We start from the raw sequence: 26,437 nt of genomic DNA on the forward strand, positions 1-26,437 counted from the left end.
TCACGCATGGGCATTGTGCTCGAGTCTCATGTCATGGACTCGTGCAGGTGTTCTGGTTGTACTGGGACTGGGAACTGCACTTCGGCTTGCCTTGCACTGCTGTCATGAATGGACGAGGAGAGTTGTACAAAGAACAGTGTCAATTGCAAGTCCTGGGTACCATCCTTTCTATTTGTAGATATTCATAAATCCATGTATTATTATCATTATTTGTTTACGTCAGGGTTAGTCTTTGAAAATATACACACAGATAGTTCACGAAAGATGGCGACGACAACTGGTGTATTGTAACATCAGCAGGTTAAGCTAGTAAAGCTTTGTTTTGTTTGATTAGAGATACCATTTTTAAAGGCCAAGAAATGTGGTTGTACAAGTGCTAGATCAACTTTCTCAATTTCAAAGAAGGGTTTATGTTCCTTATGTACAAGATTGTGCAGTCGTTTGTTTAATCCAATCCAAGGGCCTCATCCCCAGAGTTTTTAAAAAAATAAAATAAAAAAACAAGCCAGATTTGGGGCAGTCCGTGTCACAGTCCAGCATAACTCCATGGTTAGGTTTCACTGTCATGACTGAGGAGTCACAGGTTCAAATCCAACCGGGCTTGTCTGTAAAAAGGGTAAAAAGGGTGTCTGAATGTGTGTGCGCACGCTCCCGTGTGGTTGAATAACTGGTAGGGCCTGCCCAACGCCAGCTTGTCTTCAGAAATAACACACAAAAAAGAAAAAAGCTAGCATTAGCCGGATTCATCATTTGAAAAACGGAAAAAATATAATGTAGAAACTAGAGTGGGGTAATGTTGGAAGTTGATCTTCCTGATGGATGCTATCTGGTACACCTTGTTTAGAGCAATGCTCTAAGGTGCATGTGTCACGAGTTTAGGTTCAAATCCCATGGGCGGAAGCTTGGCGACTCCCTTGTGGTCGAGGGGTAAGCCCTCGGAGTTTTTAAGCTGACAGGACAGCAACTGTAAATATGGCAGGCTGAGACAGAGCAGCTAGGTCTCTTCTAGTAAAACTAAAAAGAGTACCAGGCTAGAAGTGAGACATTTTTTTTAAATGACCAGGGAACCCTCTGGACCTGCCTCCAAGGTAAAACTCCCAGCCTTACATGCCTTAACCGTGGTTAAGCAACAACAGCTCCATGCGCCATCCCATGTCTTCAGCTTGACACAACCCCACTGACAACATGGGTAACCATGGCCGTGGTGAAGTAATGAAACTAGTTACATTGGACTTTTTCTTATAAATATTAATTATGATAAAGCACTTAAGGACCAAGATATAGCTATCGAGCTCTAAGACACACCCGTGCATATGGAGAAAAAGCACCTATCTGAAACTAAGGATGGCAGTAGACTGGGGTAGGAGACAAGGTCTTCACCCCTGCCCTGTCTCAAAATCTTGTCCTTCATCCCTGCACGGGTTTTGATTTTAACCTCCATCCCTGTCTCCATCGCCGTTTAAAACGGGGCGAGGCAGCCCTATTCCATCCCTATCTGAAACACCCACAATGTATCACACGAGTGGGAGACTCTGGGCGAAAGTGAACTATATCTGCAAAGTGCTAGCAGACTAGCACCTAATGCAAGGCATGTTAAATCAGAAATCTCTGCTTGAACACCAAGGGAGCGTTTATGTCACAGAAGATAACTCCACGGTAGCCTTACATGGTGGAACTCTATTAGGCGGAAGAGGAGTCCGACCACCCCCCACAGGAACCATTACCGCAGAAAAGGGGGGGTGGAACGTTGAAAAAGAAGTCGTCTTGACGTGGGGAAAGAGGAGCTCGCGTTTGCATGGTGGGATCCACGGAAATGCAGGGGTTGCCAAAGCCTCCATTTTCCATGACATGAAAACACCTTGCGTGCCACAGAAAGTGGGGGCGTTTGCATGGTGGGATCCACGGAAATGCAGGGGTTGCCAAAGCCTCCATTTTCCATGACATGAAAACACCTTGCGTGCCACAGAAAGTGGGGGTTTCCATGGAAACACGCAAGGCCCCATGTGTTTACGTGAGCCCCACAGCCTCCTGTTGAAACACAGGATTCTCTTTCAGCAAAGAAAGAGGCCCGTGTTTCAACAGGAGCCCGCTTTTTCAGTGGAAACAAAGTCCGACGGGTGTGGGTCGGACTTCGTTTCCGAGGAGAGAGACTCCACGTGTTATGATGCATGGAGGGCCCTTTCTTTGGCAAACAAACGTGCCCTAAAGAGCATACGAAAAAAAAAAATCACAGTTGCAGCAGAAAACCATGCCCCATGCGGAGTATCCTTGCAATTTGATCAAGGTTTAGTAGACATGCTTTATATTACTTGGATAAGATTTCGTGTCGAGGCAGGAGGACAAACTGATTAGTTATAAGTTGTACAGTCATAGTAGAAAATTTCACTGATTAATGCAACAATAATTCTCAAACCTTCTTCCTAGAAACATAAACAATCAACTTACCAGCAAAGTAAACATTCGCATCTCTGCGCAGTTCTGACTGTTCCTACCGGCTGTTTCATCAAAGATTTCCAACTCCAACCAACAGAGAAATATACATATTGCAAGTGGCATCATCAGGCATGCACTCAGCTCCTTAAAAACAGTTCACAAGGGCAAACCATGAACTAAAAGCAAGTGCCTTCGGGTGGCTGAACTAGTTTTCGGTTGTGAGGAGCAGCCATTTCCTTTTTCAACTGTGTCAATATGTCCTCCATTGTATACTCACGTTGCCAATTTGCCAACATGCCAAATTTTTTCGGTTCAACCTATGCAGAAACAATGTTGCATCAGCTAACACATGAACACGCATACAGGTGTTAACAAGGATACACAGCTTAGTAACTGATTTTCATTGTAACATCCCCCCTTTGTAAGGGATCATTTTCTCAAATTTACAATAGGGTTTAATGTTGAAAACACTAAGTTTTTTTTTTTAGTTGAGGTGAAATAACCAGAAAAATTGGACAAAGAGAAGAATGCAACCAGCAATATTCATCTGCTGTTCCATGTTCGTTGTGCATTCTATGAGTACAGCTGAAATTCATCATGGAAGGCACAGATAGGAAGACTGGCTGGAAGGAACTGAGCAGTTCCATTCGGCCTGTCATAAGAATTACATGAATATTACTGGATGACTTCCATTAAACATGAAAGGTGTCCGCTCAGTTCAGCACAGAGATGATATTAATAACTAACTTAATTTTGCTATCAACCAGTCAATTTCTCTGGTTTAGAAAGCATCCTTCTTGCTTACCACTCCAGTTTCATGATTTACGGATGTCATGTTGATTCTTGAGTGAAACCTAACACTGGGAGGCTTGTCAGGGTAATCCTTGTCACAGAACAACTTCAGTTGATAGATACGCCCCTCATGAACAGACTGTAAACAAATGAAAGGTAAGATGCACTGTGTACACTTGTATAGCATATAGCCAAAGTCAAGGTAAGGAGACACAAATATATCACCATACATTATGAGGTCCTATGATTGTCCCAGTCCAGGACCGCATGTAAATATCATCTCCATCATCCATTCCATAGCTAACTGTGCCATCCCCAATTCCTTTTTCTCCTCGTTCAAGCTCTTCCAGCAATCTGAAGTTACGAGGGACTACACAAATATAACCATGCAAACATGAAGCATGTTTTCTCACCATTAAGAATCATGGCTAACATACTCACCACTAAGAATCATGGCTAACATAAATGTTAGGAAATACTCAGTTACCAAGTACTATGAGCAAAGAAAGGTTTCAAATAACATATCTACGAAGCAAAAGGAACATACTAAATCAACAAAATACCCATTACATTGATTGAAATCAAAGATCACCAGAATAGCATTCCCTTGCAAAGAGTCAACTTTCCAATGTTGACATTGCTTCTAACCATTTAGCCAACTAGGAAAATTTTTCAGCACAACTATAACGTGTCATTGCAAATAGGAATGGTGTCCTCATGTGAATAAATGAGATTACTGTTTTAGAAACAGGCAATTGGTAAAAGCTATTGGCACAAACAGTTGGATCTCCACATCCGATAATCAGGTCAAATCATCAATCAAATACAAACCAGCACACAAACATGTTAAATTGGAAAGGGTTGAGAGAACAAGTTGTTAAATTGTGTGTGTGTGTGTGTGTGTGTGTGTGTGTGTGTGTGTGTGTGTGTGTGTCTGTGTGTGTGTAGTTAGATTTCCCTCTCATCTCACTTTGAAAACTTAGATTCTTTCCTTGGTTATTTTATTCCCTTTAGCCATAGATTAGAAGCCTTTGTTGAAGACCAAGATAGATTAGCTCTCCTTTTCCTCTCATACATTGTAAACTTAACTATCTATGGATTCAAAGTGTGAATTTTCAGCAACCAAAATCATTTAATTCCTTTGTTCTTTCTTTAATCCTCCTCCCCCCCCCCCCCCACACACACACATTGGTGAGTATTCAATGAGAGTGGAGAGAAAGTTGACCATTAAATGCTAGGGATGTACATCCAAATGGCATATAAGCACCCCTAAAACCAACGAAAAATGTCATTAATAATCCGAGGAAAAATCTAGGAGATGTGAAAGAAAAAGAACCAATCTATTTTGGTCATATCAAACCATGAAGCAAAGGAGACAAAGAGTGATTGCCTGTGTCTATTGTAAAAAAAAGACTGTGCATGCACCAAATTATTGTCTTGCATTTTAGCACATAGAGTTGGCTGCATCCTCCCCCTTCTAACTATAAACATACAACACACGCACACACATGCATTTTAGCAAATAGAGTTGGCAGCAACCTCTGCCTTCTATCTACACACATACACACACATGCACACAGGCACACACACATACACATGCACAACACACACATGTACATATGTATAGCCTATGCACATACACATTCACATTCACATAAGAGATACATTTTCCAATTTCCATCGTCGTCCAACACTAACTTTTATAGGATAAATTACATATCAGGTGCCAGATTTAGCCAACTGAATTTTTAAGGGCAACATCTCATAAAATGCGAAAAAAATTAAATCATTTAGACCATAAAAGTTGGATGGAACAAATTATGAATAGTTCACTCTACACGGAAACTCGTGTGCGTGCACAACACTTCTTTTGAGGATACTCACCAAGATCTTGTTATTCTAGATCCACTACAATGATCTGGATAACTGAAGATTTTACAGATAAATGGGACTCCATGGGAAAACCACATTACAAATTCAGACAGTTAGGTCATATGCCTAATGTTTTGGATTGGAAAATTCACACCATTGTCAGTGGACCTAACTACTGAGCAATTCTAATAAAGTTTATTTCCCATACAATCCATTGCAATTTTGTGAATTGCATATATTCATTAGGATGCTTTTCTAAATAGGTTGAAACATGATACATACCAGAAAAAGTGTTCTCCTGGAAGCAAAATCTATATCAGTCACTAGAATATTTGTTAGAGTTGAAGCTATACAGATTGAGTTTTATGTACCTTTTTCATGAGAAACACTGATTAAAAAAAAATATTGAGTTTTATGTACTTTTTCCGTGAGCAACACTGATTAGGAATATTATTTTTTTAATCTTCAAAAGTACAAATCTCAAGTTGATGTTGCTCAACACTGTCCTCACTAGTTTGCGTTTCCTCAATTTTCTTTTGATAATTGAACTACTAACTTCAAATTGATAGTTTAGAAACCTGCTTCTCAAGAGGTTATAGCAGAGATCTCTCTTTCTTTAGTCAGTACTTAAAGCAACATTCTTCCACAAATGCGGTGAAAAGAGTGAGTCCATCCTTGTTTACGTGACATCTTATTCAATTGTTGGATGAAAAACTTTGTGATTGAGGGCTAGCCCTCCATCCTTGTAGACCATATTATTAGGGTATTTCAGCAAGCACTGTAAGAAAAGATTGTTGAACACCTGACGCTAGTAGTGCACGTCTCATATTATGATGGGAACCATATCTGTCACATGGTTCTAAGAGGATAAGTTTCCCAAAGACAAACTTGCTATCAGTTCCCCCAATGAGCGAGTGACATACGAGGAGGAACACGTAGCTGGGGGGACGACCAGAATGTGCCAATCTTTGTTGGAAATGGTTCTCACCACCAGTGAAAGGAGGAAAAGTGTTTCTCATGAGCCTTTGGTAGGATGGGTTGAACAAGATAAAGAATAGATGGTGGAACTAGGTTAAAATGGCCGTAGAGAAGAAGTCCGCAAAAAAGAGCCCAGCAATGATAGTATCCTAATGATTAACAGATAAATTTTGTTTTGGGATAGGGGATAGAGAAAACTAGTAGTTGCGCAAAATTTACACGTGTCTGGTTTCTTCCAATTAACCCTAGTTCCTTATTCAGTTATTGCCTTCTCTCTTCTATTACAACCCCTAAATCCGCATGGTAATCAAGAAGGTCCAATGATCCTATCAAAGCCCATGTTCAACCTACGCTTTGCAATCCATTAATATATTAGAAACTCCATTCCTACACCACCAAAGTTTGTCGGAAAAGCCTGATGGAAATTTTCAAACACGCATCAAATTGTGAAAACAAGCAAAGGACGCAGGGAAAATAAAGAGATAGAACAAAGTTTTTCTCCAAACCCTGTAGTTTGGTTATGGAACAGAACACCGAAATTCAAGTAATATCTAATACTCGCAAAATATGGGGAACTAATTTGACGCTGCTGATCTGTATATCCTCCAAGTATGCAAAGCATTAAATACTAACGTATCTATGTGTGTGAATATGTGCATGTCTACACGTAAATCTTGCAGGCTTCGAAGCCAGACGCTCTCAGAAACCCTCGATATCATTCTCTACACGCATGTGAACACCAGATGTATGCAAATATGCAGATGTTGCTGTAAACGCAATCAGAAACCTTAAGGCAGATCATAAAAAAAACCACGAATCGAAGCAAAATGCAATCATTCATAGGGGATCGAATCGTTCCCCGGAGATCGAAGCACATGAACAGGATCTCCAACGATCGGAGCAAAATCTGAACAGAGTCGCACAAAACGAACGGATTTCACAACATAAAACCACCCGATCTATACCGAAAACCATATCGGAGCTCAGAAAAAAACGCGATTTATGTCACAACATGGGAAGAAGAAGACGAAGAGGGAAACAAATAGATCATCGAACAGGACGAAATCCTGAAGGTCACTGACCGACAACGCTGGATCCGCCGGAACCGATCGTCATGCCTCCGTCAGAATCCGGTTTCCGATCGCAAGATTCAGCCGGAGAAGGGGGATCGGACGGTGTGGAAGCTGTAGGGATCGTGATCGACAGCCCGCAGTCTTCCCTTGTTTGGGACACGGAAGGATGAGGAGAGCCAGACAACTTCGGGGATATTTATTTTTTAACGCCTTCGAAGGGATTTTCAATGTTTATTTTCTCGGCCCTTTCGCTCCGGAGGGGAGCAAAGTTGGTAGTGGGGCCCACACAAATTTTTATTTTTTTTAAACCATCACCGACCACACCTTTGGCCTAGCTGGTAACACCCTTAAGTGCACGTTTGATGGCTTGTCCCGTGAGTCATGCAGGACTGAAAAAACGCCAAGAACACAGTATTTAATCGTTATTTATGTTTCACCCCGTTATGGAAAAAACAGAGACAAGGGTACACCCAGCTTCGACCTTCCCACCAGTAAGTGTACACCCAGCTTCGACCTTACCACCAGAGACACCACCCATGAGATTCAAACTTGTGACAAACTTTGACTGTAAACTCCTGTTAATCATCTGGCCGCTGTTGGGACTTTGAGAACACCATGGATTGGCTTGGGTTTGTATCGAGTGTCCAACCTGACCCAAGGCCCAATACCGAGGCATGGACATAAAAAAAAAAATCAGTTGAAAGATTTTTTTGGTCAATTTGAACTCGATTTGTGTAATATGCGGATTAGGTTTGGGTCATGATTTTTATTAGATATTCGTAATGCCTTTGCTCGACTTTAATGTTTCATATTTATTTAGGTGAATATAAGTTTTTTTAGCTAATACCAATTATCATATTTTTGTATTTGGATATGAATATCTGGGATGAGTCGGTGTTGGTTATATGCCCCAAAATATTACTTTTTTGAACAGTAATTTAAAATGTTTAAATCCACTCAGCTTTTTGAAATTTGAAAATTTAATAATAATAATAATAATATTATTATTATTATTATTATTATTATTATTATTAAAACCTTTAAGGCCCTCTCTATCCACAGAAGAATATGGCGAGTCTAGACCTTGTGGTAAGCGATGCTTCTCGTCTGTTTCGAACAGTGGTCATCCTATATCGAGTGACAGATCTTAGTAATCCACAACAAAAGAAAAAGTGGACCCTTCATACTTTTTTTCTCACTTTCACAAGAGAAACGTGTGTTCAATAAAAAAGTTTTTGGTAGGAGCAGCTAGTGCACGTCACCTTGTGTTTGGACGATGCAGGTTCAAAACCCAACGGTATAGTTGTATAACTGGTAGGGGTCTGCTTAATCAAGGGGTGTCAACGGGCCTGGTTTACCCGGACCCAACCTGAACCAAATCCTATAGGGTCTGGGTATGGAGATAAATAAGTACGATTATGACCTAGTCCGAACCTGAAAGTCTAATTAATACATGAACTCAGGTATAGTTTGTGAAATTTTATACTAGACCCGACCCAAGTTCCGAACCCACACTTTTTCAATGTAAAAATGATAAAAAAATATGGTTTTACCGGGTATGGTCCATGTAGTTCTTATCGGGTCCAGTTATGGGTTTTCTTATAGTAAACCCGATTAGACCTGGGTCCGGACCCAATACCATACCCAAAAATCTGGTCCAAGCCTGGTTCCACCTGAGTCCGAACCAAACCCGACCCGTTGACACCCTTAGCCTAACCCCAGCTTTCTTCGTCCAAAAAAAAAGGTTCCAATGCCTTTACTAACATAATGGGATATTGGCTAATTGAATTCATATTCAGATTCATATTGGGATGGAAAATGGTTCAATCCGACTAATTGCCTGTAATTGGATTAGTATATCCATTGAATTCAGTAATAAAATCCTAAACTGAATCCAAATCTGATTATTAATCAGATTCAATCTCCTTTACCGAATCTGACTGATCAGAATTTGATCCAGATCGGATATCAAATAGCATCCAATCCGTTGACATCCCTCGTTGAACTATCCAAATTCCAAAAAAAACCTAGACCGACCTGCAAATTTTATAACCTTGGAGATACCACGCTGGTCTGTTAATGAGTCCAGCCAAAGTTGGATATGGATCACTTCCGGGTGATACCCCCATTAACTTCATATTTTCAGCATCATAGTGACGATAATCGTGATAGTATTAGTTCTGAAAACATTGCAAAAATATCACATTTTATGTCAACGGGTCGGATTCCGATGAAAAAAGATACAACTGAATCAGATCCGATCTGATTGGATTCGGTGTTGGATGAAAAAAGATAAAACTAAATCCGCATCCGACTAGTCTAAAACCCAATATTTACACTTACTTGGATTCGGTTCTTAGTCGGATTCTGGTTTTAATCAGATTTAGATTCGGATTTTAATTTAAAATTGATACCAAATCCGAATCTGATTTTTAATCAGATCCGGATTTGGTTACCCAATCAGACTAATCGGATTCGGATTACGGTTACATCCAACCCGTTGATATTTACATACTGAGCGAAATCGGTTCGGATCCAATATGATTCGGACTACTGGATCAAATTGGATCCAAACCGGTTCTGCCCCTTCGCTCTACCAAGTAGACTTGTACAACAATTCGAACTCCACATCTCTCTCTCTCTCCTCTCTCTCTCTCTCTCATGGCTTCCCTGTTCACGAGACACTTCCATCATCTACGCTTCGAGAGGGGGATCTCCGCCTTCAAGCGCCTCATCCCCTCCATCGAGCCGTTCGCTTCCCGCATCGCGACACGTGGACGTCTCGCGTTTGTCGGAGTCGGCCGGATCCACTACTCGTCGCCGAATCACGTCGGCGACGTCGGCGACGGCGGGAAGGTCCCAGCCCGGCTGTCGCAGATACAGCAGCTCCTCCAGGAGGCCGAGGTGAGGGCCGCCGCCGTCTCCAACGATCCCACCCCGAAGATCACGTTAGGTTATCAACCAGAGCCCCCTTTTTCCCTCTTTCCTTAGATTCTCTATTCGATCCTTCGAACTCTAAACGCTTAGAGTCTTCGGCGTCGGTTAGATCGAAATTAGGGTTTTCTTTGGCGTCGGTTAGATCGAAATTAGGGTTTTCATTTCTCTGCGTTCCAATCTGTTTTGCAGATCGCGTTAAGGTCAGCTTCGCGAGAAGCGGCGGCCCCGGAGGCCAGAACGTCAATAAAGGTTTCCTTTTCTTCATCCTCATCCTTTTTTCTTTCCCACATTTGTGTGTTGTTTCATCGGTTGTATTAAGTATATATAATGTGTTGTCGTTATAGGTTTTGGTGTCTTCGCTAGTTTAGTGATGTATAGAATTGGATGAATGGAATTCCTCTGTTTTTTTTTTAGTTTTTTTAATCATTTCTACGAAATCATGGAGTTGAATGATGCTAAGCGACGTCTTCTATTGCTTTCATCGTACTTTCCTCGCATTTGTTTTCGTGTTTAATGGAGATTGGAGATAACCTGGTTGAAGCTGCTGCAATTGTTATCTATTTGATAATCGAGTTTAATTCGCTTTTATCTCGCAGTTAGTTTACATGGTTTTGTTGTTTATGCTCCATAGATTGCCTGAATCATGTCTGGGACCTTTTTTAGAGATTTTTTGTAGTAAATGTGAAGGAAGAACTCTAGTGCATCAAATTAGACAGTTTGTGGGTTCTCAACCAATTTCTTCTTCAAAAGACTTTCGTGTTATACTTTTTTAAGGGTCTTTTTAATACTGCTCCATTGGGAGCTATTAGAACTGTAGATTTGGAAGTCTTATGCACTAGGTACAAGAAACTAGTTAATCAACATAACGTTGACATTAAGCGAATAGTTTATTTCTTCTTCTAGGACTCTTGCAATACAGCAGGCTCTGTTGGCAGATGCTTTCATGAAGTTTGCGTAATGGGGTGTTGACAAAGAACATGTTGGTGCTGAGGTGTAGAAACTGGAAATTCATTCTGCAAAAGCTTACACAAGCAGCAGGCTTAGGAGAGGGACTTCTGTCTGAGTTGAAGAACCAAATACTTGAAGTTGTAGCTCATGATTTAATTTTCTCTGCAAATCCAAGGGGAAGCTGTAGTTTTTTATGCGTACATGCTTGGATACACTCTCCGAGAACTGGAGAAGGACATGTCTCTCTGTGTTAGATCTTACAAACATTTAATTTTGAAAGTTTGTAGTTGATTGCCCACTCTGGATGCTCTTCTTGTTCTTTTGCCAGTTATGCTTAGATGAGTGCGATCAGTAATTGTTAATAGTTAGTCAAAGACCAGATAAAAAACATTATGGTGCTTTTAGCATGTTACTGCTTCATCTATAACTGTCTAAATCAATGTTGTGAAAAGCTTTGACACGTAACGTGGTGCTCCACAAAAAACTGAGGCAAGGTGTAAGCCTCGAGGCGTAAAGCGTAAGCCTCAAATTTGTTTTTTGAACAATTAAAAAAACTTTAAAAATATCTAAAAATACAAATAAATAAAAAAATGCCAAAAATCCATTCATCTTCACCAAAAACTATATCAAAAGGGTCAGCCAACACATTTTTGCATGTATATATGCAACAGAATGCCAAAAAATTAACAAACATACTAAAGAACACAAGAATATTAACAAACACACAAAAGCCTCTAATTTAAAGCCCTAAAATCCATTTATCTTCACCCAACACTATGTCAAAAAGGTCAGCCAGCACATTTTTTGCATCTATATACACAATAGAGTGCCAAAAAATTAACACACACACACAACAGAATGCAAGAATATTAATAAACATACAAAAGCTCCTAATTTAAAGCGCTAAAATCGATTTATCCTCACCAAATGAGTCAACCAAACACTATAGAAAAATGAAGAAGAGATGAGAGAGTAAGAGACGAGCAGCGAGAGACAGAGAGAGAGAGGGAGGATGGAGCAACGACAGAGGAGGGAGAGATGAAAGACAAGAGAGGGAGGATGGAGCATCTAGAGAGGAGGGGGAGACGAGAGACAAGAGAGAGGGAGGATGGAGTAGCGAGAGAGGAGGGAGAGACGAGAGATGAAAGATGAGAGAGAAGGAGGATGAAGCAATGATTGAGGAGGGAGAGACGGGAGATGAGAGAGAGGATTGAGCAGCGAGAGAGGCAAAGAAGACAAGGCCCAACCCTAATAATGGTCGGACTCGCCCCAAATTTGGGTCAAATGGGGGCTTTGACCTAAATCAAATGAGGTGCATGCCTCAGGGTAAGGTGCGCCTCTCCTCACCCTGAGGTGTACACCTCATAGTGCATGAGGCATGCACCATGGCTTCTGTGTGCTATTTAAGTGTGCTTCAAGTCACCGGGGGTCGTGCCTCGATGCGAGGTACAACTTTTGTGCCTTGAGGCACATTTTTAACGACACTGGTCAAAATCTTTGGTGTGAGAAGAACCCTTCATGCTGCTTTATTTAAACATGAAAGCAATGATAGTAAGCTATGCTTTTGTTAAGGGGCCATACTTGTGCGGCGCAATTTCAAAAATTTTGGACACGGGGACTCAGCTATATATATATATATATAACAATAATAAGTCAGCTATAGCCCATTAGGGGAATGTTGCATACGTTAACTGTAGACTAACATAACCCATTAGGAGACTTCAACTGTGTACATCTGTCCATCTTGCTGTAGCCCATTAGACTTCTCCTAATGGGCTATAGGACATGTCCATCTTGCTGTATATGTTAACAGTTGCACAGACTGTGCAATGCAGCCTGTGCAACGCAGTGACTGTGCAACTGCATTGCACAATTTGGTTATATATATATATATATTTAAATATATATATATATATAATGATTTTTTTTTTGTTTTTTGTCCTAAAAATGGATATTTTTGGACTCGGTCAAAGTTGACCGAGTCCAAAATGTGGACGGACTCAGCCTCAACTCGGCGTTGACCGAGTCCGACTCGTCGTTGTCCGAGTCCGGGCTGTGTCTGAAGCCGCACCCGTATCGGGGCGTGTCGACTCGGGTGCGGCACCTCCCTAGCCGAGTCCGTGTGACATGGGTCCTAGCCTTCCTATTTTCTACAAGTGGCCACCCTTGAAGCTTGAACCCACATCGCCATGCTGATAGTCCAAGCACTTACCATTGCACCAAGCAATGGTCCTCTAGTTATACCTCTGTAATGATGTGATTGCTTCAGTGCTGCCCTACCTAATGTACTTAAGCAAACTCCCAAGAAAGATGGAGCAGCACATTACCAAACTCATGAGATATTTCTTGTAGAAAACACAATGCTGCAAATGCGGCTGCTCACTTGGTTTCTTACACTGCCTAAGTTGCTCGGCTTTAGACTTGGATTAATGATAGAAAAATGGTGGTCGAGGCTAAGTATGGAGGTTTTCTTGTGGATGAGTCCCGATAAGACAAAGTATTTCAGCTCGGTTGGACCATGGACATGGTCTCATAACAACAGATGAAAATCTGCATCTGCATTTGGAAAGGTATCATCTTGGTCTTAGATGCGTTCAAGGAAATATTAGTATCATATTGGGCGACCAATGTTCCATATATTTTTGGAAGGAGAAAGGGGTTGGAGATAAGCCTCTCTATCACATTCAGCTCACTTTTTTTGCATTGCCAGATTCTGAGACTGCACTGTTGCACACTACTTGACATCTCAAAATGATTGACGTTTGACTTTTCATAGAGGACTCGAAGAATTGGAATTCTTGGGTGGGTACAACCTATGTCACATGGACACTTCACTTAGCATTCATATTCCATGTTGACACAACACGACACTCGGGCACTTCATGAGCTTAACATGACACTTCATGGACATGGTCAAACCAGTTCCACCCATATTCAACATTGTGTCATTAACTTGATCCTTTCTTTTTAAGATCTTATTACTAACTTCATGTTCACTTGAGTTCTATATGTGGGTACAGCCGTGTCCGTGTCCTAATTTTTTAAAATGATCATATTGAGGACAATTACATTTAGGGGCCAACCTTTTGCCCCTAATTCTAAATATGGGCCACATGTTTCTGAAATTCCAGATATGGGCCAAACTTTTCCTGAAAACTGTTAAACAAGGGCCTGTATGTCCTTATGTTAGGTCAAATCATAAGTCAAATTACAATAGCGACCTTCATCTGAACTGTTTACTTTTTCTTTTTTATGAGGGTGAATGAGTACTTTTCAATTTTCAGTGGACAATACAAGAAACCAAAAAGGGCTCACTTTTTTCCTATATGATGGATGTTGGCCTGAGGTCCCTATTGTTAAAATATTATGTCTCTTTTAACTGTAAACTGAAATACCCATCAGGGGTATTTCAGTCCTTTTACTCAATAGGTGTCAGCCACCCTAATGAGCTAACATTTTTACTTTTTCTTTTTTTATTTACTTTTGCTTTTTACACTTTTTTTTTCTTTTTGACTGTTGTGAAAGGGACAACTCCATATAGCTGTTGGAGCTGCCCCAACAGTCACAAATGTGACCGTTGGGTGCAGCTCCAACAGTCATATTGAGCTGCACCTGTGGCTTCTTTTTGCATTATAAATAGGCCTTAGTGGCCCTTGTAAACATATTCTTTTTTGTGAGTGCATATGCAATATTGTAAAGCCCCTCTTGGGAACTTATGAATTGAAGTTCATTTTGTTTCATGCTGTTGTGCATGTGTATTCGTGCCTTCGTGCACTTGTGAGTGTTCTCCTTTGTGCCTTTGTGCACTCTTTGTATTTCTTGTATTGTGGTGTTACACACCATCTCTTTTTGTAGAGATTTTCACATGGTATCAAAGCAAGGTTGTTTGGAGAAAGAAATTGGTGTGATTCTTCTCAATATCAAGTGCCTCGAAAAACGTGCCTTCAACTTTTTGGTGATTGGAGTGGAGGCTCTTCTTCATTCAATATTTTAGAAGATTACTACAACAAGAAAGATTTAAAATCTTATTGTGGTACATATTCTTTTCTTTCTTCTTTCCTCTCTAATGGGTGAGAAAGACTCCCATTTTTCTCTTGGTTTCAAGCTAAATGGCTCAAATTATCATGTGTGGGCCGGAAATATGGAAGCTCACATCAAAGGAAAAGGGCTTTGGGGTTACATTCAAGGCTCGATTCTGGAACCCGAGCCTAAAATTACTTTGGTTAAAGAAGGAGAAATCAAAATCCTTGAGGGAGATGAAAGAACTAATGCTCTTGAGGAATATAGTAGGAAACATGAGCAATGAGAAATGAAGAATTTTAAGATCTTGTCTTGGATTTTCTCTTCCGTTGAGACAAGGATTAATGCCAACATTATAAAGTTTAAAAAGGCTTTTCAAGCGTGGGAGTATCTTGAGAAGATGTATACTTCTAGGGACTTGTCCCATAAGTATTATCTTCAAAAGAGAGCGTTAACTCTTGTTCAAGGTGATATGTCTATAAGAGAGTATTTTGCGGAACTCTCTTCAATTTGGGATGAGCTTGCCATGCTTGAACCCAAGTGGAGTGGAGAAGCCATAGAGCTTCATCATAAGCAATTAGAAGAAGACCGATTCTTCAATTTTTTGAATGGGCTAAGGCCCGAGTTTGAGCAAATAAGATCTTCTCTCCTATCCTCTTTTACCTCTCCTTCTCTTGAAGATGTCTTAACTAAATTAAGTGGAGAGGAAACCCGTATGGGCATTAGCAAGCAAAATCCTAGTGTGCTTGCAATGTCCACAAATCAAGAAGAATGTGATGGTGTTAATGCCGTTTCTAGACCCGGTAACAATTTAAGAACATATAGACCTCCTCATTTTAAGAATCAAAATCAAGGAGGAAGAAGAGATTATAGCAAAATCTCGTGTCACTTTTGCAAAGAACCGGGTCATATCAAACCGGTTTGCCCAAAATGGAAGAAACTTCTAGCAATGACAACTACATCTCAACCATCCAAAGAGAATTCTTCATAAGAAGCTCTATCTCTCAATCAAATTGTGGAGGCTCTTCAACCTCTTCTAAAGGGAGCTATTTCCGGTGCCGCCGTATCCACCTCTTCTTCTCCAGGTAAAACTTCTTGGCTCTTAGATTCAGGTGCATCCTTTCATATGACCCCAAACATTTCATCTCTTTCCGAGTATTCTAAAAATGTGTGACCTTCTTTTGTTTGGACCGCGGATGGTACTTCTCTAGAAATTAAGGAAATTGGAAATTTTAAAACCCAAAACTTCTTTATTCCAAAAATTAGACTTATACCAAAATTAAATTTAAACTTGCTTTCCGTTTCTCAACTCACGGACCTTGGGTGTAACATTCAATTCTCATCTAATAAATGTTTAATACAGGATCACCGGTCCGGGAGATTGATTGGGGAAGGCTCTAGGAAAGGAGACTTGTACTATGTGGACTTTCTTCAAATTCCTAAAAACACCTTTTGTAATGTGGCCCAACATAAAGACATAAATGTTTGGCACAAGAGACTTGGTCATCCCAACATTACCAAGTTATCCTATCTACATTTTGTTAAAGATCTTTGTAAAAATACTTTATCTTGTAATGATTGTATTCTTGGAAAAATGAGAAGTATACCTTTTGAACCAAGAACTATGTTTAGTACTAAACCTTTTGAAATTATTCACTCGGATGTTTGGGGACCGGCACCTGTCATATCCAAAGGTGGTTTTGCTTACTATGTGATTTTTGTAGATGATTTCTCACGATATTGTTGGATACATTTTCTCAAACATAAGCATGAAGTTTTTTCATGTTTTAAAACATATCATATGATGATTAAAAATCAATTTAATAGTAATTTAAAGATATTTAGGACCGATTCCGGAGGTGAATATCTCTCTAATGAGTTTAAGAAATATCTTGAGGATTGTGGCATTGTCCATCATAGATCGTGCCCTAAGACCCCACAACAAAATGGTTTGGCCGAAAGAAAGCATAGACATATCATTGAAACCACTAGAACCCTTCTCATTTCCCAAAATATTCCTAAAAATTTTTGGGCCGAAGCGGCTCTTGCTTCTGTCTATCTTATCAACCGACTTCCATCCAAAAATTTAGATAAAATTTCTCCCTTTGAGATTCTATATGAAAAAGAACCTGATTATAATAGGTTGAGAGTTTTTGGTTGTAAGTGCTTTGTTCTTACCGATAAAAATGATAAACTCTCACCAAAAGCCATTCCTTGTGCTTTCCTTGGCTATTCAGAAACTCAAAAAGGATTTCGATGTTATGACTCTAAGAATGATAAATTATATGTTTCAAGGAATGTAACTTTTTTGGAAAATGATAGTGGTTTTGAAAAAAATGAATCTCATTTTAAAAATACCGATTACTCCTTTCTTTTTGACCTTTTATCTAAGGATGATGATATCTCTAGTGATGATGAATCAACATATAATAGTGAAAATGAAATGGTTGTGATCAACAATAACTCTAACCCTTCTACCCCTCAAGAAGAAAATGTATCTAGAGAACCCATCACTTATTCGCATAAAGATAGAAGCACCTTTAGGAGTGCTATTGAACTATATAGTGAACCTAGTGAGACTATTTCCACTCATGATTCTCATCCTAGGAGAACTGAAAGAACTAGAAGGACTCCCTCTAGATTCGTATCTTTTGATTCTTTCTCTCCTAAATATCGAGCTTGTTTGAGTGTCATTCACTCTTATTTTGAACCAAAAATTTTTGGAGAAGCCAAACAATGTACTGAATGGAGAGAAGCCATGGAGAGTGAACTCAAAGCTCTTAAGAAAGCTAACACTTGGGAATTTCAATCTCTTCCCAATGGCAAGAAAACTATAGGATGTCGATGGGTGTTCAAGGTCAAGACTAAGAGTGATGGTTCTCTTGAAAGGTATAAGGCTCGTCTTGTAGCTAAATGGTACAGTCAAGAATATGGGATTGACTATGAAGAGACATTTGCTCCAGTAGCTCGTATGGTTACTGTCAGATGTCTTATCACCATTGCTTCAATTCGAAAATGGAATATTTACCAAATGGATGTCAAAAAAGCCTTTTTAAATGGAGATCTTAATGAAGAAGTTTACATGGATGCTCCACCTGGTATGGAAATCCCTAAAAATAAAGTTCTTCGTCTTCGTAAAGCTCTTTATGGACTGAAACAAGCACCCAAGGCTTGGCACGATAGGTTTAACAATGTAATGACTGAAAATGGTTTCACTTCATGCTATACTGACACTGCATTGTTTGTTAAGAAATCTGATGCAGGGATTGTTATATTATTGTTATATGTTGATGATATGTTAATAACAGGTGATGATATCAAAGGAATCAAGAGCATTAAATCTATTTTGACTTCAAAATTTGAAATGTCAGACTTAGGATTTCTGACATATTTTTTGGGAATTGAGGTTGCCTATTCTCAGAGAGGCTATTTTTTGTCTCAAACTAAACTTGCTTGTGAGATTCTTGATAGATCAGGAATCACAGATGACAAGGTCTGCGAAACTCCTGAAATAGTAGGTTCGAAGATGAAGATTGATGATGGGATTCTCTTAAAAGATCCCACACCTTACCGGCAACTGGTTGGATCCCTAACGTATCTCAGCATTACCAGGCTTGATATTTCTCATGCAGTACATGTTGCTAGTCAATTTCAACATGCACCTACTACAGTCCATATGAGCGCCATCCTTCGCATCATCAGATACATAAAGGGTACAGTAAACAAGGAAGTATTTCTATCTTCTACGTCTGAATTAAGTTTAATTGTTTATACTGACTCTGATTGGGGAGGTGACACAAATAACCGTCACTCCACCACTGGTTTCTGTATTTTTTTTAGGTGAATCATTAATCTCTTGGAAATGCAAGAAGCAGCAAAAAGTATCGCTTTCATCCACCGAAGCTGAGTATAGAGTCATGGCATCTACTACCATGGAGATTGTTTGGATTCGCAACTTGTTGGAAGATATGAATATTCAAGTTCAAGGGCCCACAAAATTATGTTGTGATAATAAAAATGCAATCTACATTGCCAAAAATCACACATTTCATGAGCGCACGAAGCATATCGAGATGGACTGCCACTATGTTCGTGAAGAATATTTAAGAAAAACCATTGACCTTCCTTATGTTACATCAGAATATCAACTGACAGACTTCTTCACTAAGGCGCTGTGTTCTCCAAGATTTAACTTCCTTCTTGGCAAACTTTCGGTCGTGACACCCTAAGTTTGAGGGGGAGTGTTAAAATATTATGTCTCTTTTAACTGTAAACTGAAATACCCATCAGGGGTATTTCAGTCCTTTTACTCAATAGGTGTCAGCCACCCTAATGAGCTAACATTTTTACTTTTTCTTTTTTTATTTACTTTTGCTTTTTACACTTTTTTTTTTCTTTTTGACTGTTGTGAAAGGGACAGCTCCATATAGCTGTTGGAGCTGCCCCAACAATCACAAATGTGACCGTTGGGTGCAGCTCCGATAGTCATATTGAGCTGCACCTGTGGCTTCTTTTTGCATTATAAATAGGCCTTAGTGGCCCTTGTAAACATATTCTTTTTTGTGAGTGCATATGCAATATTGTAAAGCCCCTCTTGGGAACTTATGAATTGAAGTTCATTTTGTTTCATGCTGTTGTGCATGTGTATCCGTGCCTTCGTGCACTTGTGAGTGTTCTCCTTTGTGCCTTTGTGCACTCTTTGTATTTCTTGTATTGTGGTGTTATACACAATCTCTTTTTGTAGAGATTTTCGCACCTATTTGACTGTTTTCAGGAAAAGTTTGGTCTATATTTGGATTTTCGGAAATGTGAGGCCTATATTTAGAATTAGGGGCAAAGGGTTGGCTCCTAAATGTAATTTTCTCATCATGACCATCATATTGTACCAAGGGTATTCGTTGTGTCCTACTCCCACATTCGTAACCATGTGAGGGAGGCTACAACTCATGAGCACCCTTTCAGATAGGGTTCTATCGGGAGGACAAGATGGGATCAATGCTTAAAAACTCATCGAGTCAACTCGGTGACTCAGTTGACCCGGCTTGACTCGGCCATTCAATGGGTTAAATTATTGAATTACCTGAAACTTAACAAAACCTGGCTGATTCATGGTTTGAGACTTGGCCGACTCATGCCCAAGTCAGCCGAGTTTCGGCATGACCAGTCCGAGTCATAGATTGACTAGGCCAAGTCATACATATATGATCTATCTTTATGTATATATGCATATTATGTATGTGATATATTTTCATAAATTAATAATATGATATATATACTTTGTATACATAATATGTATACTATGGTACCCTGACACTCCATTTTGCCCTCCGTACCCATGTTGACATGTGTATCTCCATGTAGGCATGCGTCGACACCTGGACACACCATTTTACCCTTCGTACATACAAATTTGTATTTAATTTATAATTTATAATTATATTTTCAGTATATAATATATATATTAGATATAATATATATTTAGATTATATTCAGTTTATTTTGTATTTATGTGATGTTTAATATATATATATATATATATATATATATATATATATATATATATATATATATATATATATATATATATATATATATATATATATATATATATATATATATATATATATATGGCCATGTCCCCATACCCACATTTTTTAGAATTGCAGTGTCGTACCCTCCATACCTGCACCCGCACCAGTACCAAGGTGACATATTTTGTATATTATAATACATATTGCATGTAACAATTAGAAATATAATATATACAAACATATTGTTTTACATATTTTATAGAAAATAGTCATCATGACTCGGCTGAGTCACTAAGTTGACATGGCAAGTCATGACAAAACCCATGCTGACTTGAGTCGCTAGTCACTTGGGCTTAAAACTATTGCATTGAAGCTTTTGCAGGATGGACTATTATCAGGCTAGCCTTGGCCCTTGAGCCTGGTATGAATTTATTTCTGAAGCTCTCTGTTTGTAGTTGGGGGCCCTTTGCATCAGGTAACATTCTTTGCTTGGGTCCTTCTTTCAGGTAAGACACATATGCTTGACCATCTCAAACTATTTGAGATTCAGCTCGCAAACTGATTTGTTATGTCCTATGTAGACGAGGGAACCAAATCACATCTTTTCTGGTTTTGCTTTTACTTCCATTTGTTAAATAAACTTGCATGGCCTGGGTAGCTTTCGACGTACAGATAGGCTGCAGAATCATGTAATTGGAGAAAATTTTGGAATTGGTGGCTTTTCTCAGCATGGTGGTTCTTTTGGCTAGAGAGAAACACACACACCTTTAATGATAATTGGACATGCATTTCTTCAATTCATCATAGGATACAGCTTGATTGTTTTGCTAGTTCGGTTCTGCTTAGCTCAGACTTATCTTGGATTCTGAGCATAGTCACAAATATCGTTCTCGGATATTTCTTGGCAAGAGAAAATCTCGGGAGATTTTAAAAAAAATGTTTTTCTCCGAAAAATATTGGCAAATTAAAAAATTATAAAAGTAAATGAATTGTAGGAAACATAAAATGGAAAACACATTATTCTATCAAAATAAGGGGCAGTTTCATCGTATAAGAGGGTTTGCGACATGAATGCCATTGCCATTAAAATGAGGACAATTAAGTCATTTACAAACCCATTGTATACCCACCATCAGTCAAAAGTTGTGAGACATGAGGATATTTTGGTAAAATTCTTAAAAGTTGTGAATGTGGTTAGGGTTTTATTTAAGTCATTTATGAGAGTGTAGACTGTGTTTTTCACAAAAAAAAAGCGAGAGTGTAGATGGCACAGCTTTCAATGACATAAAATACCCTGCCTATAAAATACCGAGAGAGGGTTTTATTTAGTCCATATCGAAGATGCAGCGAGAGGAGGCCCCTCCGCCTGCCTATAAATTACCCTCATGTACACCCATTGGGACCACACTAAGCTAAGCATTTGGGGCTTTGAAAGCTTACCATTTGCTGTGAAAGCACATGCTCGTGTTTTATTAAAAAAACATGATTTAAATGCGAGAAATTGAATTTAAGCAATATTTTCAAAATATTGCATATAAAATGGGAAAAATATGTGAGTTGTATTTTTTGTGAGAAATTGAAATCCTCAGCGATATTTGTGACTATTATTCCGAGATTAGGCCCTAATTTTGTATCTAACTCTGTTCTTAGTGCAATCTGTTGCCTAAGTTGTTCTAGTGAATTTTTTATTCCTCTAAAGAAAAGATTATGCCTCTGTTATAGGTAACTATTGTTAGTTGTCATCTCTATGTGCAAGTGGATTCCACATCTTTTATATATTTTTTGTATTCTACTATCTTTAATCAATGAAATATGGTACAAATTTGATCAAAGATAAAATGCCTCATTCATTTTATTTTGATAACTTGCTCTGTTACGAGTTGACCTTCATTTTTGACTAGCACTATTAAAAAGTTCTGTAGTTAGGATTTTTTCTGAAGGTAAGGCTTTTGAGCTGATGTTTTTTTCTTTGGCATCTATTGAGCACAGATTATGCACTTGTTAAGTGGTATAATTTTGTTTAGGGTCTTGCACTTTCTGTCTATGACACCATGACTATTTGGGTCCCGCATCTATGGGACATGACATGACATGACATGTGGACATGCCACATGGAATCCACTGTCGAGATGCTATGCTTTCCCCTCCTGTTGTTGGGGCTTGCTGTGACATGTTCCTGATATATTTTTATATTTGTTAAAATAGTTTATTGCATTCTATTATTAATAAGTATATCATACTATTAAAATATACATTTTCTAAATTGTTGTATTCTATTATTAATAAGTATAGCATACTATTAAAATATACATTTTCTAAAACAAGAAAATAACATGTCCTCGTTTCCTACTTTTCATAAAAACCATGTATTTTGCATCTTGGATTCATATTGTATGTGTCCATATCTGTATCCATCTGACATAGCTTTCTATGTTGATTATTCAGTTTTCATGGGAGCTTCGTTGTATCATCTTATATCAAATGCAACTATTGAAGCTTTTGTATTAAAATCTTATTGTTTGTTACAGTTAATACTAAGGTGGATATGCGGTTCAATGTAAAAGGTGCATATTGGCTAAGCGACAGGGTCAGGGAGAAAATTCTACAAATGGTGTGTCCCCTTTTTCAATGTGAGACATCCTCAATATACTGCTACTCTCTTTTTTGTGTGCAGTTACACTTGCATGCCTCTGAGCATACCATGTATATATGATGTTGCTGTACACTGGTTCATGAGGATTTCTTCGTGCTGATTGTTTTCAACAGGAAAAGAATCGTATAAACAAGGATGGAGAACTTATAATTTCTTCTACAAAGACAAGAACACAGAAGTAAACTTTTGTCTACAATTTTCATCTTTATCAGTTCACTACACAACCTCGGGGTACATTATTTTATTATGTTGTGATCCTGCAGGGGCAACATTGAAGATGCTTTGGAGAAACTGCAGGTACTGTAAATGTCCTTGGCTTTACACTACACTGCCTATACTCTAAAGTTAAACGTGCCTGATCAGTCTCACTGATCTAGGATTTTAATGTCATCTTTCCTATAAAGTTCCATATATGAATGGCTAATATGTGGAGCTATAGCATATGAATGGCTGCAGATTTCCCTGATGGGCATGACGTTGTTGTTCCACCTGATTCAAGCAAAATTGCCTGCTTTAAGAAAATGAAAAATTGGTGCGTACGGATACACACACGTACAAGTGCACAATGAAAACATGTTTTCTGTCTTGTTCTTGGAGGTTGAAGGGCTAGAGATATCTTAAGATAAAGATCATTCATCTCTTCGTGGTGGTCATGGGTAGCAATTTCGGGATTCTGGGTGTTCAAGCACCCTGATATGCTATGTTTGAACTTTGATCACTCGAATTACATGCCCCAATGCTGATACACTGTGTCACGGGGTAGATTGTCATCCAAAAATTGAAAACCCAGTACTTACGAACTTGAATGCAAATTTTGTCTCAATGCTTTTTTAGTAAGATAAGTTTTTTAGTAAGAACCATATTTTAGACCTTTTATGGTAGGTGGTTACCTTTTTACTGTTGTTTCAAGTTGTCTTTATGGACAAACAATCATCCTATTGTGTCTATTTGTGACTTGCCTTGTTTGACTCCATTGTGGACCCCACTGGGTCTTAAAGTTGATGAAGTTCAACGCTGCTTTGATTACTTTACTAAGTTCCTTTCTCTTTGTGTAGGCAATAATTGATGCTGCTTCCTATGTCCCCCCTCCACCTTCGGAGGAGCAAAAGAAGAGAATAGCCAAGCTGTATGTAGTGTTTCAATTAGTCATGCTTTTCATTTTGGTCTACTAGTCTCTTTGCTTATATGGATGTTGTTTGATATTGTCATTTTTTTGTGTTCAAGAATACAAGATGCTAACGCCATGTAGGTAAATGGCTCCCAGTTCATACATTTTGCTCGTTCTTACTTTTTCCTCATTACTGTTTCCAGGGCTGCTGTTGAGGAGCAGAGAAGGCAGCAAAACAAGAAGGCTCTCTCTGAAAAGAAGGCAACTAGAAGAAACAAAGCAAGTTGGGACTAAGAATAAGTGCTTCTTTTCCTTGCTGTCTTTAACTGTACATTTATTGAACTAGTAATGGAAAATTTTATGATCATTCATGAAAGCATTGCCTGTAACAGGAAAAGGGTTGTAATTATGGATGATCCATTACGTTTGGTAAAAGAACTATTACAAGTTCACACTAACTTTTAGAGTCCCTTTATGTTATTTAAATTGTAAAATCAAAATGTTGTTTTTACAAATCTTGTAATTTCTTTTTCTTACTATATGATAATAATGTGTATGGATTCTGGAAATAGAAGAAAAGTAGCTTCTTGTTTTGAGGAGAAAAAACCAACATTGCAAAACATTGCAAGTGGATTTTTGGGTTGGTTTGGCCCTTGTTTCATGAGTACGTGTGGCAGGCTTAGATGCAAGTGATCCCGACGTTAGTGTGAGAAATTGAAAGTTAGGTTCTCCTTCCATTACAGTGGAGTGATGTTGAAATCAACATTCTCATTATTTCATCCATATATGACGCTTGCCAGAAAATTTCCATGGCCTTAATGAATTATATAAAATGTTGAGACACTCGCACTGCTTTCATTTGCTTTTTGCAATTTGATTAGGCCTTGTTATCTTGGATTTTGATCTGATAAGATAAAAGGGTATGAAGAGCTCGGAGCATCTGTTCTGCTATGATCTTGCCTGTACAGACATGTGCAGCACATGTTTTGATTGCAGTTCTTCCCTTGTCTGGTTCAGTTACCTCAGGTTCTAAATGTGCGTTTGCTGGTCTGCAAGATGGACTGGAAGCCTCTTTTCTGTTTCATGACCTCTGTATCGTGATTTCATAATGTAGCTGATTATAATTAAAGATCTGGTAAACTGCCAAACTTCCTCTCATTTTCTAACAGGAATTCGTTTATCAAAAATGCTTTGGCCACCGCTGATCTTGTTGAGATCACTGATGGATGTTGTCTTGTCACGGTAGTAGGCCTCTTTTGTGTGCCTGTGAAGAAGAGTTGTTTGTTACTAGAGGGCACGTTGCAGCATGGCCGCCGTCTGCTGCATCCCAGGAATGTTGTTTCAGCGTTCCACCACCACCGCGTTCTCACCCTTTAACAAAAAAAAAGGGGTCAGGGCAGAGAGTGGGGAGGGGGGTATGCCCCCTACTCTCTCTCTCTCTCTCACACACACCATTGTATGCCACCCATCTTGACATTTCTCGAGATGGGTGTAGTCCATCTAGAGAAATGTTGAGATGGGTGGCTGTAAGAGGCTGCACCGGTCTGCATAAAAAATGCCCTCAATAATATTTTCTTTTGTACAGAATATGATGTTTGTTGTAGCTTTATTACTCGTGCAAATATCTGATGATTCTTAGCATAAAGTATGTGACAGTTAGAAAATGATTAACAGTATGTAAAAGAACAGAAGTTCACGGATGTATGAATAAGTGGTAAAAAATAAATTATAAAAATAATGCACAAAAATGAGTTAGAGTAAAAGAAAATAATATATATGAGTGTAATTTGGATTTGATTTTATAAAATGCTGATAAAAATGCACGCCTGCACACACACACATACATACATATGCTTGTGCACACACATTCATAAATGACTTCTTATTGGCAGCTGAGCTATAGTGTAGGAACTATGAGACTGAATCCAAGACCCACTGAACTGAACGTGAGGATCTAGTGCAATTGGATATAAATTTTGATGTTCTAGCTTTGTTTTTATGTTAAAAGTTTTTATTGGAAAACACCTTTTCTTCTGTCTTCAATATGAAGAACCTGCCTAGGATGCCATCCCTCCGTCCCTAGATAAGTAAA

General features: G+C 38.8%; 2 protein-coding genes across 2 annotated transcripts; one reads left to right on the forward strand and one right to left on the reverse strand.

Moving 5' to 3' along the window:
* Nucleotides 1-2,274: 2,274 nt before the first annotated feature.
* LOC149845894 (ubiquitin-conjugating enzyme E2 variant 1D-like) lies at nucleotides 2,275-7,328 on the reverse strand. The gene is made up of 4 exons (XM_089996065.1): nucleotides 7,158-7,328; nucleotides 3,456-3,595; nucleotides 3,239-3,364; nucleotides 2,275-2,750 (listed from the first exon to the last, which is right to left on the reverse strand). The coding sequence occupies exons 1-4, from the start codon at nucleotides 7,189-7,191 to the stop codon at nucleotides 2,610-2,612; spliced, it is 441 nt and encodes a 146-aa protein (XP_089852191.1). The 5' UTR covers nucleotides 7,192-7,328; the 3' UTR covers nucleotides 2,275-2,609.
* Nucleotides 7,329-9,798: 2,470 nt separating this feature from the next.
* Nucleotides 9,799-24,860, forward strand: LOC149845895 (uncharacterized). The gene is made up of 7 exons (XM_089997780.1): nucleotides 9,799-10,101; nucleotides 10,275-10,334; nucleotides 23,113-23,195; nucleotides 23,351-23,415; nucleotides 23,501-23,534; nucleotides 24,293-24,363; nucleotides 24,549-24,860. The coding sequence occupies exons 1-7, from the start codon at nucleotides 9,810-9,812 to the stop codon at nucleotides 24,637-24,639; spliced, it is 696 nt and encodes a 231-aa protein (XP_089853906.1). The 5' UTR covers nucleotides 9,799-9,809; the 3' UTR covers nucleotides 24,640-24,860.
* The last annotated feature ends 1,577 nt before the right edge of the window (nucleotides 24,861-26,437 follow it).

Source organism: Nuphar pumila, chromosome 2 (assembly GCF_984573655.1).
Source record: "Nuphar pumila chromosome 2, dmNupPumi1.hap1.1, whole genome shotgun sequence".
NCBI lineage: Eukaryota > Viridiplantae > Streptophyta > Magnoliopsida > Nymphaeales > Nymphaeaceae > Nuphar > Nuphar pumila.

Bases quoted from the DNA above. Each gene is read 5' to 3' on its own strand.
- LOC149845894 (XM_089996065.1), bottom strand. From the start codon at position 7,191: ATGACGATCGGTTCCGGCGGATCCAGCGTTGTCG. The intron at 3,596-7,157 runs GTCAGTGACCTT...ATATTTGTGTAG, and splicing joins CGGCGGATCCAGCGTTGTCG to TCCCTCGTAACTTCAGATTG. The intron at 2,751-3,238 runs GTAAGCAAGAAG...GTTTCTGCATAG, and splicing joins TAAATCATGAAACTGGAGTG to GTTGAACCGAAAAAATTTGG.
- LOC149845895 (XM_089997780.1), top strand. From the start codon at position 9,810: ATGGCTTCCCTGTTCACGAGACACTTCCATCATCTACGCTTCGAGAGG. The intron at 23,416-23,500 runs GTAAACTTTTGT...GTGATCCTGCAG, and splicing joins ACAAAGACAAGAACACAGAA to GGGCAACATTGAAGATGCTT. The intron at 24,364-24,548 runs GTATGTAGTGTT...TACTGTTTCCAG, and splicing joins AAGAAGAGAATAGCCAAGCT to GGCTGCTGTTGAGGAGCAGA.